Raw genomic sequence first — 20815 nt, forward strand, 5'->3', positions numbered from 1 at the left:
TAGTTGAATCGTTTATTACAAAATCCTTAGAAGTCCCTAAACGTTCCTAGATCCCTAGATTAAATGTCGCATCTATCGAATTTTTCAAATTATTTCCTTGAACTTATTCATCCGACCTTGCGTGTATGTACGTAAGTTATACATTAAACATTAAACATTATATATAATAATAATGATAATAATGATAATGACGTGATGATAATAATAATAATAGCTTTACTTTTAATGACATATTTTACATATTAATTTATATATCTTTTAATATTGCAATATAATAAATCCCATTGAGGACGATAATCGAAAACCAAAACGTGTCGTTTTAACGTTTCGAACGATCACGTTTCGATATATATATATATATATATATATATATATATATGTATGTATGTATGTATGTATATATGTATATAGATAAATACATGTATATTTACCGCATGTGATAACTCAATTTTCATTGGCACGCAAATTTTCGTTCCCAATCGCCGATTCGTTCCAATGAAACCGATTAAATGACTTCTCGAATTATGTATTACAAGTTCTTGACGAGCTCGAGTTTTCTATCGCATATATATATATATATATATTATTAACGACAATATATGTATAAAAAAATTTATATTTTATCTTAATACTATATTTTCATTATTAATTCATATATTACTATATTATATATGTATATATATATATATTTTTTTTTCTTTTCTTTGCAACGTGTATACAATTTATATCTAAAATAATAAAACAATAATAGAATATAATTGTCGTTTTGTTTTGTAAATAATTTAATATCTTTCTATCTGTTTATTTATCTGTCTATAAATATTCGAAAGTAATAATTGAAATAATATAATAAATATTACGAGAAATAAAGATTTGATATAACCTTAGACATGAATCATTTCAAATACAATGATTTTCCTATTCTTACGAATTCCTTGAGGAATTTTGTTTAAATATAACTATGCGATATCCTACACGTATGTATATACATACGTACATACATATGTAAGTAGATACGTATGTATGTATAACTATAATGATCAATAATAATTATTGATATTTAACGATTAAAAGTCCTCCTCCACTCTGTAATGTATCTTCAATAAGATATAACTTCGACGTTAATTTTATCCCATGCTTTTAGCTTAAAAAAAAAAAAAAAAAAAAAAAAAAAGAAAAAAAAAAGAAGAAGAAACTGTTGTCAAGATGCATTACGATACGATCGTATCGATTCGACGATAACGAAAGATGATGACTACGATGAATACCAGCAAAGTTAAATGCAGATTAATGCATTACGTGCAAAATCACATACTTACGTATATACATACATACATACATACATACATACATATATATATTATATTGTACTTGAAGAGGCAAGGCAAGTTAGTCTCGAGGATCGTGCATTATCGACCTTATCTCTATCTCTCTGTTTCTCTTTTTTCAATGACCTAACAATATTTCATCGGCCTCCCGACCTACATATTTCCATCGATAGGGGAGAGGAGGGGGGAGAGGGAGAAGGAAGGGACCTGAGACGGGGGTGGTTGTACCGGGTTAAATGGGATGGGCCGTGAACAACCATAAAACTTATTATCCAACCTATAGATTTAGATTTTCTTGATAATTAACTCGTACGGCAAGTATGTAAAGATCTTTCAGTCCTTTTCTTATTGTCATCGAACAAACTTATATATATATATATACGTACGTATATAGATATACGGAAATTTATATGCAATCAACTAGTTCGAATTATTCAAATAAAATCCATTCATCCTCCCACTTTTATAATAGTTAAATGAGAATGTTATCGTTATCGCGTTAATGCGTTTGACTCCATCGAAATGTCATCGTATGCGACTTTTTATATACATATATATATATATATATATATATATATATATATGATTTTTTTTTTTTTTTTTTTTTTATACGTATATATAGTTTGTTTATTTATGTATTATACGTATAGTTAGATTCAAGGTAAAATATTATTTCCAACGAGTTGAATGAGAGAAGTGAAAGGAATTATCCGGTCCGTTCATTTCGACGAACACGATATATATATATATATATATATTCTTACTTAGTTGAAAGCCTAAGAGAGCAACTGTAACCTGCGCGTGCTGCGACTATATAATCGAATTTTATAATTCCTTTTTTCTTCCCTCCCCCGCATCCCCCATCCCCTCCTACACCTTCTCCCTTTACTTCTATCTTTTAAATTAAATTGAGAAAGAGAGAGAAAGAGACAGAGAGAACGTAACAGTGAAAAAAAAGTTAAAGTTTGATTTAAAAATTTCGTATTAATTAAGACCATCCGTCGCGAGGACTGATTAGTTTTGTTCTTTCTTTTTTTTTTTTTTTTTTTAGACTTTTTTTTTTTATTTTATGCATATATATAATATATCAACGTATAATTCTTCTTTGGAAGAAGTTTGCGTCGGAGATAATTTTTTTCTGTCCTTTTCTCTTCTCTCGTATTTTTATTCTTTTTTCGTTTCTTTATCTTTTTATTTCTTGTACATTATATATTTATTTTCTTTCTTTCTTTCTTTTTTTTTTTTTTTTCTTTTTTTTCTTTTTAGTTCTCAGTCGTATCGATCGTTTGCTTGCGTGCGAGTTATTAGCGACGTAAGGCTAAATGTGCAATGTAAAAGAAAAAAAAAAAAAAATAAATAAATAAATAAAAAATGAAGAAATAGGAAATAAAAAAAAATAAAAATAGAATGAGAGAGAGAGAGAGAGAGAGAGAGAGAGAGAGAAGGAGAGAGAGAAAGAGGGAGGGAGAGAAAAAGAGAAGAAGAGATAAGATGTAAGAAGAAAGAATTTTTGTTCGATTAGCATTCTTTATTGTTCACGACGCAAAAGATGCATTTTCCTGTTTTACGCATCGCTAAATACGGCCTTGAATTTATCAAAGACTCGTCTCGTTTTCCTTTTCCTTTGGTTTTTTCTTTTCTTTCTTTTTTTTTTTCTTTTTTTTTTTTTTTCCTTTTTCTTCTTTTCTTTTTATTTTTTCTAATTTCTTCGTTCTTCATAATTTCGAGATTTTCATTATGATTTCAATTTAGAATCCTAAACAGAAGTTAATCCCTAAGGTACCATGCTTCGTTCTATTTTTTTTTCGTATCCTTTAAGATCTATGGTGTTTCAGGAACAGAAGGTAATCCGATTCCGGAAATCGTTACCAAGGGAGACTTTGTCGGACAACAACGACGACGACGAAGACGACGACGAGAACGATGGGAACGACGATGAGAAAATACGCGTAAAACGAGAAGCGGAATTCGTGAGGCACGTTGTTTCCGGTTACTTGGGTTCTTACGTACGTGTACCAGAGATCGTTCGTTACGATGCAAAGGATATAACCAAACTTCTCGAAATTATTCGACCATTTCGTTCAGGTAAAAATTCATTCTATTAATCCATAATATTACTTAATAATATTACACTTATTGAAATTATTCATGCTTTTTATTCACGCTATGATATTAATAATTTCTAACAATTATTTTGATATATGTATATATATATATATATATATATATATATATATATATATATATTAATACGTTAATTCAGAAAAAAAGATTTCACGTACCCCTCACGTACCCCATTTTCTCTCGTGACAAAAATATAAATATGAATGCACGTACAAGAGGAGAAAAACAAACGCCATCTGTTTCTCGTTGTTATTTAAAAAAGAAAAAAAAAAAAAAAAGAAGAGAGAAAATAGAAAAAGAATTATACATTTCGATTCTTCCACTTTATGATTCATTGATTCATTCATAGTTTCTTGTCTATGTCCGTACTATATTTTTTTTTTGTTTCGTTTTTTTCTTTTTTTTCTTTTTTTTTTTTTTTTTTTTTATATTGATTAATCAAAATCAATTTTCACATTTCAACGTTTACGATAGAATGGTTAGGTACGTATGTACGTGACCGAAATTCTCGATATTATTCGTCCATTTTACGCTCAGCTGAAATTCATGTTATTAATAGTACTATAAAAGTTACTGACAATTATTCCAGTATATATGTATATACATATAGATCCATTAATTCGAAAGGAAAGATAGCGAAGATTTCATTTCTCTCGTGATAAATGTATAAATCAAATATAGATCATATACACACATATACAAAGATGACACGTATGGTATTATAAAAAAGAAAAAAAAAAAAAAAAAAAAAAAAAAAAAAAAAAGAAGAAAAGACAAAAAATATACGTCCCGATTTTATATCATTTTACAATTCATTGATTTATTTAGAGTTACCTGTCTCCATCTGTACCATTTTATTTTTAATCGAAATCAATTTTGTACGTCCACGGCCACTAAACGAAAATCTACTACTACCCGATTAATAGAATAAAATATATCGCATATGTATCGGTGAAAACAAACAAAAATATAGTGGGGAGAAAAAGAAATAAAAAGGAATTTATAAAATTGATCATTTATAAAGTATGATATGATATATATATATATATATGGTGGGAGACTTAAGCGTTCGTACAATAAAAATATAAAAGTACATATTGTATCGTACGAACAAAAAATTTCCCTGACTTATTTCATACTCGTGTACGTGTATGAAATTATGTATCTAAAAAAAAAAAAAAAAAAAGAGAGAGAGAGAAAAAAGAAAAAAGAAAACAAAAAGAATAAAAGTATGAATATCTTTAAAAAAAGAGCATGAAATGAAATTTTAAGTAAAAAATTTTTATAATAATATTCGAAAATAATCATATTTTGATAGTTTCCATCAATCTGATATCGGATATCTATATAATTTCTTTCTCTCTCTCTCTCTCTTTTTTATCTTGATTTTCTTTCGATTTATGAACTATCTGTATCATTTGATAGGAATATCTTCGTTTAACGAGCAATTTCGAACTGAAAGGATTTGTAATAGAAAAAAACAACAAAGAGAGAGAAAGAGAGAGAGAGAGAGAGAGAGAGAATTTAATTAAAAGGTGAACCTGTTAAAAGTCGAATTATTCGTATCGAATAGAAATTCTTTCTCTCTCTCACTCTTTCTCTCTCTCTCTCTCTCTCTCTTTCTCTCTCTCTTTCCTCCTGTTACGTTTCATTAAAATCGAGCGTGAAAATGGATTAAAAAGAGATGAAAATTTGTTGGATCCACTTGAAATATAAAACTAATATAATAAGCATCAAGATTTCGAAGGTGACGATGATGATGGTGGGATGTGTGTGTGTGTGTGTATGTGTATATGTGTTAGAATTGACGATCTAGGTCAACCAAAGAGTACTCGATTAGTTTCAACCTTTCCGATCTAAACTCAACGATGGAAGAGAATTGGTTCGTGATATCTATGATAAACTTTCTCGATTTCATTCCTACTTTCTCTTCGTGTGGAAATTTGTATTTCTTATACACCTCCTCTCTTCCTCCTACTCCTCCTCCTCTTCCTTTACTTTTCTTTTTTCTTCCTTTTTTTTTTTTCTCTCCACTCTTTAATCACGATCGGTAGGCAGCTGCCAAGGGGACATAAACTTCGATCCTTTACTCGAAATCAGCCTCCTTTCTCTCTCTCTCTCTCTCTCTCTCTCTCTCTCTCTCTCTCTCTCTCTCTCTCTCTCTCTCTCTCTCTTTCCTTCCATCTCTCTTTCACTTCGAAGCCAATGAAAAGCAAGGTATGATCTTTGTGTATGCTCAAAGTGCACTCTCTTCCTCCCTCCCTCCCTCCCTTCCTCTCTCTCTCTCTCTCTCTCTCTCTTTTTTTTTTTTTCTTATAGAAAAAAGCTTTTGCAATATCCTTCAGTTCTACCTGCTTCCTTGCATGCACGGAATGTGTCTTGGAACGAACAAAGAAAACGAACGAACGAACAAACAACGACTACGTCGACTCCCACTCGTCTTTACGAGTTTTACGAAGACCATCTGCTTCCCTTTGGTTTAATGTTCTTTCGAGAATGGAACACCGGTTGCTTCCTTTCGGACGACACCCTTTATGACGATTTCTTTATTCTCTTCTTTTTCTATTATTCGTTTAACCATAGTACAAAATACTTCTAATGTTCAATCATGTATGAATTATAAATCGTAATGTGATATTATCAAGAAAGATATTATCGAAAATTTTTGATAGACAGAGGGAAAGAGAGAAAGAGAAAGAAATGTTTTCTTTTTTGCACACACACACACACACACACACAGCCTACTTGAACTTCGATCTATCGTCTTACGTTAGATCGAACAATTTTATTGTCTGAAACTTTTAATACACGTTTATCGATCATTTCAAACGAGTATTTAACTTATGCACGGGTGAATGTATGTATTAAAAAAAAAAAAAAAAAAAAAAAAGGGAAAAGAAAAATTAAAGAAAAAGTAATTAAAGAAAGAAAGAAAAAAATAATAAAAAAGAGAGAAATCATAAAAATGATTTTGTAATGAAAAATAATTTCTACGAAAATTATCGGATATTTTTTCTATTTTAAATGCTTAATGAAAATGAAATCCACTCAAGTATTAAGTAATTAATTATTATATAGACGTTAATTTCTTTATAAACAAGTATTACGTCTTTAATATACAAAGGTAAACGTAAGACGAGACGAACGGACGAAGTCATTTAAATGGATAATGTCCTCTTATCTTGTTCGTCTTCCTCGCTCTACGTTACTTGACTCCATTTCAAGTAGAGTTCAATAGAATCTGAGACACCTTATCTCGCGCTAGACGCGCTCTTCTAAAATTTTAATGCCTGTGAGAACGAAAGAGATAACGAAGATATTTTTTCTTTTTAAAAGTGTTACTTTTGTTAAAATAAAAAATTAGAAAGATAGGTATAATGTAATGATTAAAAAAAAAGAAAGAAAGAAAGTAAGAAAGACAAAGCTTAAATTTAATCTGTATAATAAAATTCGAAATATGATCAAAAACGAAAATTTCTTAAATTACATCTATGATATTTCGAGGGACGATTGAAAAGACTGAAATACAATATAACTCTGAATATAAAATGTCGATTTTGTAATTGACTTTTTTAGTACGATTAATTGATTACAATTGAATGAACAAATTGGATTCAAAATTTAACTTGATCTTTCTTTTTTCTTTTTTTTTTTCTTTTTTTTTATTTTCTTTTTTTCTTCTTCTAAAAAAATTAACCAATCCAGAGGAATCGTTTCTTACTACAACGACAACAACAACAACAACAACAACAACAACAAAATAAATAAATAAATAAGTAATGAAAAAATAAAAGATGGGAGAAAGTAAAAAAGTAAAAAAAAAAAAAGATATTCCAGAAGTTAGAGTTATTCTTGCCGATTGTTTCTATTTGCAAAGATATTGCTAAGACTTCTTGGAAACGTCCTTCTAACACGAGAAAGAAATTCTCTTACTTACAACATGCATACCGAATGCCATGCTTCTGAATCGTGACACGTATTTTTAGTAAGGGACAAAACGAAGTTTGCAAGGGAAGAAAGGTAAAAGAGAAAGAAAAAGAGGAAAGAAGAAAGGGAAAAAAAAAGAAGAGAAAAAAGAAGGATAAAGAAAGAAAGAAAGAAAGGAAGAAAGAGAGAGAGAGAGAGAGAGAGAGAGAGAGAAGGGAGAGAGAAAGAAAGAGAAAGATATTTGTTTTTTTTTTTTATCCTGGGAAATTTGCTGTGTCGTTTCCCCATCTTCCTCTTTCCATCTGATTCCTTGTGTTCCTCTTAAGGTTCCTCCGACGAAATGAACTTTGCTCAAAGGAGGTCGTAATCTTCTCTCTGCTGTGCATTCTAATTGTAAGGAAGAGAGAGAGAGAAATAGAGAATACCGTTTGGATCATTACGCACGTGGGTCATGACCCGAAGACATTCGCTGAGATTCTTTGAACTGAAACCGACGTAAAGAACAATATCGCATTATCTCGCATTAACTTTCAAAATATTTACATAGATCAATTGTTTCTCTATTATTTTTCTATTAGACCGATGACGAAATCAAATGATCGTACAAAACTACGATGACAAATTCCATTTCTCTTAATTGTATCCACGTCTGTTCTGACGAAAATGTAAAAAAGGGGGGGGGAGAAAAAAAAACAATAATAATAAATAAATAAAAGAAATGAAAGGAAAAGAAAAGAAAATGAAACAAAACGAGTACGAAATTTTTTTCCTCTCTCTAGACTATGCCTTTGTCCGTCTGACAAATAAAAAAGGTGGGCGTGTGATGGGGTGGGAAGGGGGATGAGAAGATAAAAAGAAAGAAAGAAAAAAAGAGGAAAGAAGAGGAAAGAACGAAGAAAAAAAAAAAAACTATGCAACATTTTATTGGTTTCTCTTCTTAATTCTATGTCTTCGTCCGTTTGATGGTAAAAAAAAAAAAAAAAAAGAAAGAGGGGAAGAGAAAAAAATTATTACGAAAAAAAGAAAAAAGAAAGGGAAGAAGAAAAGAGAGAGAGAGAGAGAGAAAAAAAGATTTTATTTGTTTCTCTTGATTGTTTATTTTCGACTGCGTGAAAAAAAAAAAAAAAGAGGGATAAAGGAAAAAAGGAGAAAAGAGAGAAAACAAAGTAAAGAAGTAAAGAAGAAAAAAAAAATAAGAGAGATGCAAGGTTTCATTGGTTCTTCTTTTTCTTATTTCAATTTAACATCTTATCTCTCTCTCTCTCTCTCTCTCTCTCTCTCTCTCTCTCTCTCTCCCTTTTGCTAAATTGTTTATTGATTTTTTTCGCTGACGGAGAGGAAAAAAAGGAAAAAGTATTAAAAAAAAAAAAAAAAAAAAAAAAAAAAAAGAGAAAAAAAAATAAAAGAGAAATAAAGGAAGAAAGCGAGAAATGAAATAAAATTTAAAAGTAAAGAAAACAAGAATACAAGAAAACAAGAAAACAAGAAAAAAGAGAGAAAAGGAAAAACAACTGATGATGATACTTTATTATCGTTCATGATAAAAATTTTATCTTGAGTCCGTTTCGAACGTTCACAACGTGTGTAATATATACATAAGGAACGAGTGTCACGTAACGGTGCATTTTCGCATGGAGACACCAAGCAGCAAGAAAGAAAAGGAGAAAGAGAAACGAACAGATGGACAAACAGTCAGACAGAGAGAGAGAGAGAGAGAGAGAGAGAGAGAGAATTGCAAACTCTTTTCTTTTTCTTTTTATTTCTTTTTTTTTTCTTTCTTTTTTTTTTTTTTTTCTTCTTATCTCATTGCTCACTAAGAAGCAATGAGAAACGCCCACGAAAGCGACGAAGTCTCGTTCGCTTGGATTCTTTTCTCACGAATCTTTTCTTGACGAACAAGAAGAAATAAAAAGGCTCTGGGGGATAAGGGAGGGGGCGGGGAGGGAAGAGAGAGGAGGAAAGGCTCGAGAATCATCGTTGGTAGACGGTTGTCCAAAAAAAAGAAACGCGGGGAAAAGAAAAAGAAACCAAAATTCATTTACTATGTTCGTATTGTTTATTCGGTGGGAATGGAATGAGAGGGGGAAGGGAAATAAAAAAAATTAAAGCATAACAACTACGTTTTCCTATTTTCTAAATCAAATCAATGAAAAGGAAGAAAAAAAAAAATAATAGGAAAGGAAAAGGAAAGAAATGAAATATAAAGAAAGAAAAGTGGGGGGGGGGGGAAAAAAAGGAAAAGAAAAGGGGGCAAAAAGAAAAAACAGAAGGAAATAATAAGTCAATCATTTTGTCGATAAATAAGAATAAATTAATTAAGAACGAATGACACGTTACTCGAATGATCGTTAGTTTTTTTTTTTCTGAAAAGTTAAAATGATAGAATCGAGAAACAGGAAACGTCGTCTCTAGCAAATTTCATAACCGGTCTCTCTTTCTCTCTCTTCTTCTCTCTCTCTCTCTCTCTCTCTCTTCCTTTCTTTCTCTCTCTTATATGCACGTAAAGGGTCAACGCTTCCGCGTTTGCTTTCTTGCGGCTACGAGTGTCGTTCCGCAACGAGGAAAAAGTGTACTGTACTTTGTCATTACATGGAAAACATTACGTCTTCGGTATTGCGATATTGCAAAAATTGTTCCTTAAATTCTATCGTTATCTCTTTCCCTTTCTCTCTCTCTTTTTATTTCATACTTGGTAAAAAACTTTTCTTTCTTTTTTCCTTACCATATTAAGCAATTTAATTACGTACCTTCCGTTCATGTTATATCCTTAATACGGTTCATTTCTAAGTGCGTATGCGTGTACATGCATCTGTCACTAGTTTAGGCCGTTATCTCGTTAACGAGCTTTGTTAACATGTTCTCTATTTCTCTATTTCTCTCTCTCTCTCTCTCTCTCTCTCTGTCTGTCTGTCTGTCTGTCTGTATTTCTTGATTTCTCGTTTAATAAAACGAATTCGATTCTCTTCTTTTAACTTCTGAAAGCTAAAGAAAAAGTTATTAAACACAATTTCCTCCCAATAATATTTATTAACTAACCTATTATTCATTCGAATGTACATATTCGTCTACGTAATTACGTATATATATATATATATATATATATATATATATATATATATATATATATATATTATATATTATAATACGTAACGAACGAAAGTAATTACGATTGGCTATCTCTTTATGTTTTTTTAAAACATTATTCCAGAGAGACCCTAGAAATCAACCGAGCATATATCCACCTGACCTCTGTCTACTCTTTTTATCTTTATTGTGTTTTTTTCTTTTTTTTGTTCCTTTCAAATAACCACCCTCGAATGTGTCGAGCCGCAAACTAAAACGACGAAAAACGACGTTATGCGTTTATGCTTGACATACATACGTAGATACATACATACATATATATATATATATATATCAATAGGTAGAAAATCTTATATCAATTTGTTTATATAACTTTTTTTTTTCTTTTTTTTTTTTCTTTTTACGTTGAAATTTATATCCAACAATTTTTGTCTTTATATCCACATAATGTTATTTAATCGTACATTCGTTCCATCGATTTATATTATATTTCTCTCTTCACTCATTACTATTAAATAAATATCTAATCATTCAAATATTTCGCATTAATCGAATAATATATATATAACGTGGAAATAAATATGCCCGAATGAATTATTACATTCATTCCATCGATTAATTACAGATTTGCTCTATAAATTATCTATAAAAAAAAAAAAAATCTAAATAATTTATTCTCTAAGAAATTCGTTCGAACGAAAATAAATATCAAATGAAATACGATTCAGATCGATTAAAATACCATTGATAATTTTTCATAATAATTATTAAAGTAATCCATCCCTTCTTCGTCTTAATATATCTTCTTTATTAAACCTTTCTTAATCGTACCTTTCTAATTTTAATCCATAAACGTATGACGTATTAAACAAGTTCATTAATAAATATCTACACCATAGTATCTATCTATATACTTACATATATACTTATCTATTTATGTACGTACTTATGTATATATATATATATATATATATACGTATATATATAAGTTGTAAAAGTTGAAGAGTTTAAATATATTTTCTTAACGTTTAAAACTTCCTTGAAAATATTGTAAAATTAAACGTTGACGTATAGCCAATGATAGTCGAAATATGACGACGTTGATAGTAGGCGTATCCGAGACGTCAAAGACGATATTGTCGTTGTCGTCGTCGTCGTCGTCGTCGTCGTCGTCGTCGTTGTCGTCAGCGTCATCGTCGTCTTCGTCTTCGTCGTCAGAGACAACGGGAATACTCGTGTTACGTCGCCTTGAACTGAGAATCCACAAGCTCTCTAGCAACAAGTGGCAAACCCTCTGTTTTCGCTTTCCTTTTTACCAACTCCTCTTCTCTTGATATCCCCTCTCTTCTTTTTTCTCTCTTTCTATCTCTTTCTCTATCTATCTATCTATCTATCTATCTATCTATCTATCTATCTATCAATCTATCTTTCTTTCTATCACTTTCTCCGAAGTACTTTGAAATGGAAAGGAACGCTCGTATCCGAATAAAAAGTAAAATTAATACTTCAACTCGACGATTCAATTTCATGTTCAATTATCAATGATTGATAATCAGCGAAAAAGAAAAGAAAAGAAAAGAAAAAAAAAAAAGGAAACTTGTTGAATCAAGATTAATATGCCTTGATGATAAGTTACTCTTTGTTTACGATACACAAGCGATATACGCTTTGATCGTTCGTTCGCAATAAAGGATTAAATGAGGTTGGTAGAAATAGAAAAAAAATAAAAAAAAAAAAGTCCAATCTTTTCCTTGAGAAATATTTAAATAAACTGGTCTTTTTATCTTCTTCTTCTTCTTCTTCTTCTTCTTCTTCTTCTTCTTTTGTTTTTGTTTTTGTTTTTGTTTTTTGCAAGGAGAAAAATTTCAAGAATAATCCAAATTAATATTTTAATAAAGTTATTCTGACGTTGTTAAGAAAAATTCATACGATCTAATTCGAGCTTAATCGGAATTTAAAAAAAAAAAAAAAAAGAAAAGAAAGAAAAAAAGAAAGAAAAAACTAATAAAGTAATTTTGATAAAATCGAAGATACTAATGAATTAAATTTAATGAGATTTAAGAAATTTAAACAAACTGATATCGCTTAATCTAAGCAAAAAAGAGAGAGAGAGAGAGAGAGAGAGAGAGAGGAAAAAACTAATAAAACATTTTTGATAAAATCTAACAAAAGAAAGAAAGAAAGAAAGAAAGAAAAAAAAGGAAAAAAAAATATATAAAGAAACCAATAAAAATAATTTCGATAGGATCTAAAATATTCGGAGAAATCAAGTAAATGAAATTTCGATAAAATCAACAAAAATTTAAAGGAAAAACTAATGAATTATATTCCGATAATATCTACTAGAAAAAAGTCAAGAGAAAATGATTCTATTAGAGTAATTATCTGTGAATAGAATCGAAAGACGCGAAAACAAAATAAAATCTTTTTTCTCTTTTTCTTTTTTTTTTTTCCATTATTATTATTATTATTAAAACGATCGAAAGACAAAGTGTGAACGCAATTCTGAACGCAATCTGTGAGATCTAACGAAATATTGTATATTAACTTTAATGAAAGCAAAACAAAATAAAACAAAACGAAAAGAAAAGAAAAAAAAAATAGAAAGAAAGAAAGAAAAAGAAAAAGAAAAAGAAAAAGAAAAAGAAAAAGAAAAAAAAGAAAAAGCCAACAATAATTTTGTTCATTTAGTTAATAATAGATTTTCATTGAGACGGATTTAGATTACACGGATGTTAAATTCGTCATACTCCTTTTCAAAAGTAATGATGGGCCGTTCTAATACGATGTGTCGTCCGTCTAACGTTAATAGAAACGCTCGGAGGAACGCGCGCGCGCACAAGCATACGCACACACACACACACACATACACACACACACACACAATGTGTCGTGTTCAAAGTCCATGAATTGTGTAAGAGAACCTGTAGAGGAAGGCCCCCGAAGAGAGTCAGGTACCGTGACAAGAAAGAACCTGATTCCGAACGGGGCAAGGCTCGCTAGAGACCCTTTCTTTCCTCCCACCCTTCTACCACCTCTTACCCTCATTCCCTCCTCCTCAGCCCCAACCCGCCCCCGATACCCCTTCCTCTCTTATTCCCTCTTTTCTCTCCCTTCCACTTTCAACTTCTTTCTTTCTTTCTTTCTTTCTTTCTTTGATGGAATATACGGTACGAGCAACGCAGAACCATAATAAAACCAAGTCGCACGATTCTCTCGCGGCGGCACGCATATCCATTTTTGTTCCTTCAAAACTATTTCCGTAATTGCTTTCGTTCTTCGATTATAATTGATTCTTTTTTTTTTCTTTTCTTTTTTCTTTTAAGGAACGCGACGAAAATCTAAAGAAAAAAAAAAATGAAAATATATATATATATATATATATAAAATGTTGTTATCCTACGAAAGTATCACGATAAAAATATGGATTTCAATATCGTCGATTTATCGTCTCTAAGAAATTGTATCTCGTAAAGAAATTATTTCCATAATATACAGTTAATAAAACATTTATTGACGTATATAATGTAAAGTATATTCGTAAAATTAAATATTTAATTTAAATGATATTAATCGTTGCTTTCGTACGTACGTATGGTATCTATATATATATATAGGTACGTAGATAGATCTGTACTCGTCGAAAGACTGTGTATGAATGAAGATCTCTTTCTTAGCCTTGAGAGAGTTCGAACGCTCGACTGTTTTTGTTTTGTTCTTGAAAGATATATTTCTTAGAAATCCACAGCCCAATGTCTATTTACATGACGAATGATATATACGTATGTTTTCTTTCTCTCTCTCTCTCTCTCTCTCTCTCTCTCTCTCTCTCTCTCTCTCTCTCTCTATTAATTCTCGTTCTATGTTATTAAAAAAAATGAACTTACCTGAACGTATGACTAAGGAGAAGTATGTATATATAAGAAATTAGTATTTCTGTTCTGTCTCGCGTACAATTCTTGGAAATCTGAAAAATATAGGATCATATTATTACAGGATAAAATTAAAAGCATGTATGTGTATACATATACTACATATATATACATATATATACATATATATATATATGTACTAGAGAATAGTCATTTTGTGTATATAATATAGTTTGGATATTTTCTTTATTGGTATATATATATATGTATATAGGTATGTATGTATGTATGTATGTATGTATGTATAAACGAGTATATATGAAAATCGAATAAAAATCGATCAAAATTATTACAAGAAAATTATTGATCATTAAAAATGAGAGAGAAGGATATCGATATTGGTGAAAGTAAAGCTAAAAAATTGAAGAAAATGTATGACGCAATAACTCCCCGTTAAATGGTAAGGAGAGATAGGGAGAAGGGAGTATTTCGAAATATCGATTTTATATTTCATCGATATCTTTTGTACGTGACAATGTCCCGACTTGAGAACGCGGCCATTTGAAAATCACTTGTTCAGCTATCAATTGATATATCGGAATAAAGTATACGTTAGAAAAATAATATGCTAATTTACCTGTAATTATGCGGAACGACGAAGCACCGTCCTTGTAGTCTTGTCAGCGTATCCAGAATGGCGAGCAGGTCAAAATACGAAAGTGGACTACGTAGTTCGTTCACCGATACGTCACTTCCGGTACCTAGTGAGTCAATGAAAATATTAATTTCATATAATAACAATTATTAAAAAGTAACATGCAGTATGAAATATAGAGGATCGTTGAAGTTATGAAAAATCTGATCGATTGGAATTATTAATATTGACAATGATTTTTAATTAAATAAAAATACATTTTTTAATCAAGAGCGATATATATATATATATATATATATATATATATATATATATTTGCATATACGAAAATCGAATGTATTACGAAATATGATCGATCACGTTAACAAATGAAAATATTATCAATTAGAGGGTCGTTAAAAAGGCGAAAGAAATATCGATAAATGCAGTAATACAAATTTTAAAAATTCGGGGAAAAAAGTTATTACCCAATATCTCCCTCCTCTCCTTTCTCCCATTACACCGGCTACTGGACAATTCGAAGACGCTGATTTCATTTTCGTGAATATCATCTAAATGCGACTTTATCACGACTTGCGAGCAATGCACGTTAGAAATACACGTTACAAGGAATCGATCGATGTATAAGGAAGAATTGTACGTTAGAAAAAAAATATACTAATTACTTGTAATTAACGAGGACGATACAAATTCCGTATCGAGCTGATGTAGTCAGTCGAACAAACATGGCGATGTTGTCCACTCCGCGACTGTTGAATAGTTCGCGCCGCGCATGCGCATAACGTTACCTTAAGTACATCGTTCGTCAAACAATATATTATAAATTTACTATTTTTATTACTGAGAAATATACGATACAATATAAAATCTATAAGGATTAAAATCATGAAATATATTGTTAATCGAAATCAATATAATAGATAATTATTTTTCAATCGAATGAGTAAATTAGACGAAGATGTATATGTGTATCACATAGTAATTACTTACGTACAATTTATCCTTCAATTTTAATATTTGACGTCTAAAATAATAGTAAATGAATAATCGATCGATTAAACATAAAAATATATATATATATATATATATATATATATATCTTTCCTCGTAATATCTTTTACTATAATAATATTTTCAATAAAATTATTATATTAATTTACAGAAATAATTTTTAATTTAATTCGTAGAAGAAATTTAAAACGACATATTAAACGGGAAAATAATGCCTTAGAATATTATGAGAGGAGAAAAAACGAAAAGATTTTGACTTACGTATTCGATACATATATATATATGTATATATATATACACTACTGACCTATATTAAATTGGCACAGTGACCTATATAATTTCTTAGAAATTATGTATGTAAGTACCTGTTTTTTTCAATGCCAAGGTAGACGACCCGACAAAAAAAAAAAGAGGAAAAAAAAGAAGAAAAAAAATCTCTCGTCGCTGCGTTCACACTGACATTCTCCAACACACAATCATACGAAATACTTGGAATCGAGCTCTGCTCGGCCGACGACAAACGACCAAAAAGAAAAACTTTGTACATATGTATGTATATATATATATATATGCATGTTCTATTTTCTCGAGACATGATTTTCTTATATAAATACATTTACATATATATATGTATATATATATATACATTCTTGGAAGAGGCCAGTCTATTTCTTATTTTAATATAGGTTTGTAGGAAATGTATTATCTTCTCGAAAAAGAACTGCAAACGCGTTAATACGAAATATAAAGGGACAATACTTTTTCCTATCGTTTCTTCCTAACTTTCTTTTCTTTTCTTTTTTCTTTTTCTTTTCTTTTCTTTTTCGTTCTTGTTCTTTTTTTTTTTTTTTTATTTACGAATTATTCTACAACATTTCAATATTTTAAATACGTTTACGAGGAAGAATATCGAAGATTTAATTTTATGAAATATCGACGAAACGAAAACACACGTGCTTTTATAAAAATAACTTTTCTGTTTTTTTATTTTTTTCTTTTCGTTTTTTTTTCCATATAATTTGTATCGTTCAACTAAATTCTTCTTTGATATTGAATAGATTATTTAATAGATTGAATAATTAATAACGTTGAATTGTTTTTTTTTTTCTTTTTTTTTTTTATTATTATGGATATCGAATGGAATTCATTTAGAGATATTTTTTTCGTGTGTGTGTGTGTGTGTTTTTTTTCTATTTCTTTTCTTTTTTCTTTTTCTTTCTTTTTTTTTTTTCTTTCTTTTTTTACAGAACGAAATTCAAATGAACAATTTTAGGTTAGTTTTGTTACTTTCTCGCAATCATTTTTTTCGCATGATACAACAGCATAGCAACCAAGGTGTAAAAGGAGTATGTGAGAGAGAAAGAGAAAAAGAGAATAAGAGAGAGAGAGAGAGAGAGAGAGAGAGAGAGAGAGAGCATCGACATCGTCATCGTTGCCGTGAAACGTTTTTCTTTTCTTTTTTTACTGTTCACCGAACGAGAATCAGCGTGAAAGGCAGTGGTTACTCGTTAGAGTAACTTTAATGAGTCACCCCTTCTTATATCCTTAGAGACGCTTTATGGGAATGGAAAGTAGAGAGAGAGAGAGAGAGAGAGAGAGAGAGAGAAAGATAATGAGTGATTATTTCGATTCAACGAGCTCTCGTAACTCCCGGTGATTTCAAGTCATTCATTCAGTGCATGTAAATTATCATTGTGTGCATAAATTAATAAATATTTATCTTCAAAAATTATGGTATGTAATTTCATTTGTTTGTTTGTTTGTTTGTTTGTTCGTTCGTTCGTTTGTTTGTTTTCTTTTTCTCTTTCATTTCCTCATTATATTCTCTCTCTCTTTTTTTCTTTTTTTTTTTTTTTTTTCAACATAACAAAAAATATCTATGCGTTTAATAAAACATTACAATAAACAAATCACAGATTTAATAATAATAATAATGATAATAATAATAATTAATGTGTATAATAATGAGCGTCTATTTGTGATATTTGTTACAGAAAAAAGGAAATACAAGAAGAAAGTCAAGATATATGCCATGAAAATGCCAGATTATACTTTTCTTCCATCGATGTTCGCCAAACTCGATCATGATTTATTTAAAAGTAAATCGACGTTTGCCGTAGAAATAAAACCTAAACAGGGATATCAACGTAAAGAGGAACAACGATTGCAAAAGTGTCCGTATTGCCTTGCACAGTATTACAAGGTAATAGAAATCATTGGAATTATTTTTATTATTATTTTTCCTTTTCCAATAGATCATTACTAATCGATCGAACGATATTTCTCTTTGATTTCAGTTTAATGAGAAAATGATCAATGATAGAAGCAGTTATTGCCCGTTCGATCTTTTCTCAGGGGATGTCGAACGTATGAACGGAGCGATCAAAGGCTTGTTAAGATCACCTCAAAATAATTTGAAGATCTTCAAGGATGGAACGATCGTTTACGATCAAGGATTTTCAACGAATGATCTTGAAACTGTATTAAATGATTTTTATCAAATTGCTGATATTTCTACAAAAGATATCACTGTAAATTTGTTCAGCAATTTAATTTGTGCTATATTATTGCACTCTTATCCTCAGAGTAAACGTTCAGAGTTAATGCGAGTTAAATTTGAACGTAATCGCTTTTATCATATTTCTGAACGTGACAATGAAGTTATTCGTGACACCAATGAGGAACTCCTTTCAAAAACAAGAAAACTTTTTTATCATTTACAGGAAGTATGAATTTCATTTTTCTTTTTTTTTTTTTTTTTTGATATCTTCTTTCATTTATATGAAGTAGACATAATATTATCTCTCAGTGAAATATTATTTATTTAATTTCTTTTTTTTTTTGTTGTTTTTTTTTTTTTATAGGAATGTAAACGTGAAAGTAATAATGATCTACCGAAGGACTGTATATTGGAAAGAATACTTTCAATGCAAAGATTACCATATGTCGGTACAGAACATATCTATGATATCTATGATAAACATTCGACAGTGATAAACGATGAGATCATATACTCTCATTTAATAAATTCTTCTTGGAATTATACGAAAGAAGAACACAAGGATACCAATGGAAATCATGCTGACAATTGGCCAAGTACAACTTCTAAAATTAAAGAGAATATTGAGTTAATTAAAAATACAGATCAATGGAAGGAAAATATTTCTTATTACAACGATGAGTTAATAGATAAAAGTAATAATGATAATATCGAATATAACAATGATAAAATATTAAGCAACATAAATGATAAAGATCTAATAGCATTACAAAATTATCTTTTATTTTGTACTGCAAGAGATTGTTCAATATTAATAACTTTTCGACAATTAAAACCGTAAGTTGTGTTTATATATCATTAGAATATGAATATTAATTTCAATCAATGTTAATTTTGTAATATGTTTATATGTTTTCTTTTTTTTTTTTCTCCAGGGAAGCACTGTTGTCCGTTCCACAAGAATATGTGATCAAAATATCTGAAGATCTTTGTTTTCTTACCAGTGTTAATGTTACCGACTTGGATCCAAAAAGTATGCATAGTATTAAAAGGCATCGTCAAAGAGACATAGATATTCTTAATGCGGTAATATCTGTATTAAAAGAAGAATTATCTTTAAATGATCATCAATGAATATTCAAGATAAATATTTAAGTATGTTGAATTTTCTTTTTATTTATTGTTTATCTTAATTATTTTAATTATGTCTTTCATCCAATCACGTAATTAATCTTAAATTGATGATTCTAGTTTAAATAATTTTATTTACATTATATAATATGAATATTTTATTATATAGAATAATTTGCACAAAGGGACAAATTATTATTTCATTAATTGATTAATAATAATAATAATAATAATTGCAAAGTATTATTAATAACATAACAAAGAGACTAAATTATTAGCATGAATTATTTAAAATAATATAAATATTATAAAATATGGATAAGTATGTACAAAATTCAAAAGGATATGTCTGAAATCTTTTTTAAATGTCTGAATCTTTTTGCAATTTCTTAATGACTTCAAATGAAAAGTACAAAAATTATTTCTTCTCATATTCATATTTCTATCTACGAATTTTATAAGAATCATAAATGCGAAAAGAAACAATAAATTATATTAATTTATTGCTAATCCAAATCTTAACCACAAAGATAACAAGTATTGTCGTGTCGGTATATCGATTACGTATGTTGGTGGCGCTTTGATCGTTTTATTATTACGTCATTCATCCAGCGGGAAAATTTAACACGAGTAAGACGTATTGTAGAAATATTTAAGCTAAAGCACCGTTATACGAGTGATATAATTATCGTATTCTTTCGTATACAAAAATTTCTTTTTTTTTTTTCTTTTTTATAAAAATAAATCAAGAATAATTATAAATATAATATCATTTAAAATATTCTGTATAGGGGTTATGTTTGTTTTTTTTTTTTCCTGTTTTTTAACTGCATCTTCCTTTTAGTTGGTTTTAAAAATAATACAAGATGGACGTCTGTGGAATTATTTAAAAAAAAAAAGTTTGTTCTTAAATAATTTTCAAATGAATTACGTTGTAAACACGTTTCTTTTTTTCTTTTTTTTTTTTTTTTTTTTTTGAGACGAATAAAATGTCGATGCATTATCGTATGCATTTTGATTCCACCCATGAACGCATTGATATTATCCCTATGTTATATAATGATCTGTCATGACAATGATAAAGTAATCGAATTTTCGTAGCAATAGACTCTAAGGTGCAAGGCCGTTCAACAGTTATGAATGGCACGGTTGAAAAGTGGGGAAAGTCAGGCAACGTCAGGAC

General features: G+C 29.4%; 1 protein-coding gene and 1 long non-coding RNA gene across 10 annotated transcripts in view; one reads left to right on the forward strand and one right to left on the reverse strand.

Annotated features, from left to right (window-relative positions):
• The window catches only part of LOC124429509 (inositol-pentakisphosphate 2-kinase), a 139951-nt gene extending 119540 nt beyond the window's left edge, over positions 1-20411 (forward strand). For all 7 annotated transcript variants that reach the window (XM_046974869.1, XM_046974875.1, XM_046974870.1 and 4 more), the window contains 5 exons: positions 3164-3413; positions 17996-18204; positions 18299-18727; positions 18866-19338; positions 19437-20411. In XM_046974869.1, the coding sequence (XP_046830825.1) occupies positions 3164-3413; positions 17996-18204; positions 18299-18727; positions 18866-19338; positions 19437-19635 (1560 nt within the window). In that variant the 3' untranslated portion in view covers positions 19636-20411. The remainder of the gene's footprint in view (positions 1-3163; positions 3414-17995; positions 18205-18298; positions 18728-18865; positions 19339-19436) is intronic.
• LOC124429511 lies at positions 6506-15778 on the reverse strand. 3 transcript variants are annotated; one of them, XR_006943472.1, is made up of 5 exons: positions 15458-15778; positions 14973-15096; positions 14351-14430; positions 10127-10361; positions 6506-6742 (listed from the first exon to the last, which is right to left on the reverse strand). It is a non-coding gene; the product is annotated as an uncharacterized LOC124429511 (long non-coding RNA). The 3 variants fall into 3 exon arrangements; XR_006943473.1 differs by lacking the exon at positions 6506-6742 and adding an exon at positions 7096-7863; XR_006943471.1 differs by lacking the exon at positions 6506-6742 and adding an exon at positions 7096-7766 and having other exon boundaries at positions 15458-15774.
• Positions 20412-20815: the final 404 nt, after the last annotated feature.

The sequence above is a fragment of the Vespa crabro genome, chromosome 15 (genome assembly GCF_910589235.1).
Source record: "Vespa crabro chromosome 15, iyVesCrab1.2, whole genome shotgun sequence".
Taxonomy (NCBI): domain Eukaryota; kingdom Metazoa; phylum Arthropoda; class Insecta; order Hymenoptera; family Vespidae; genus Vespa; species Vespa crabro.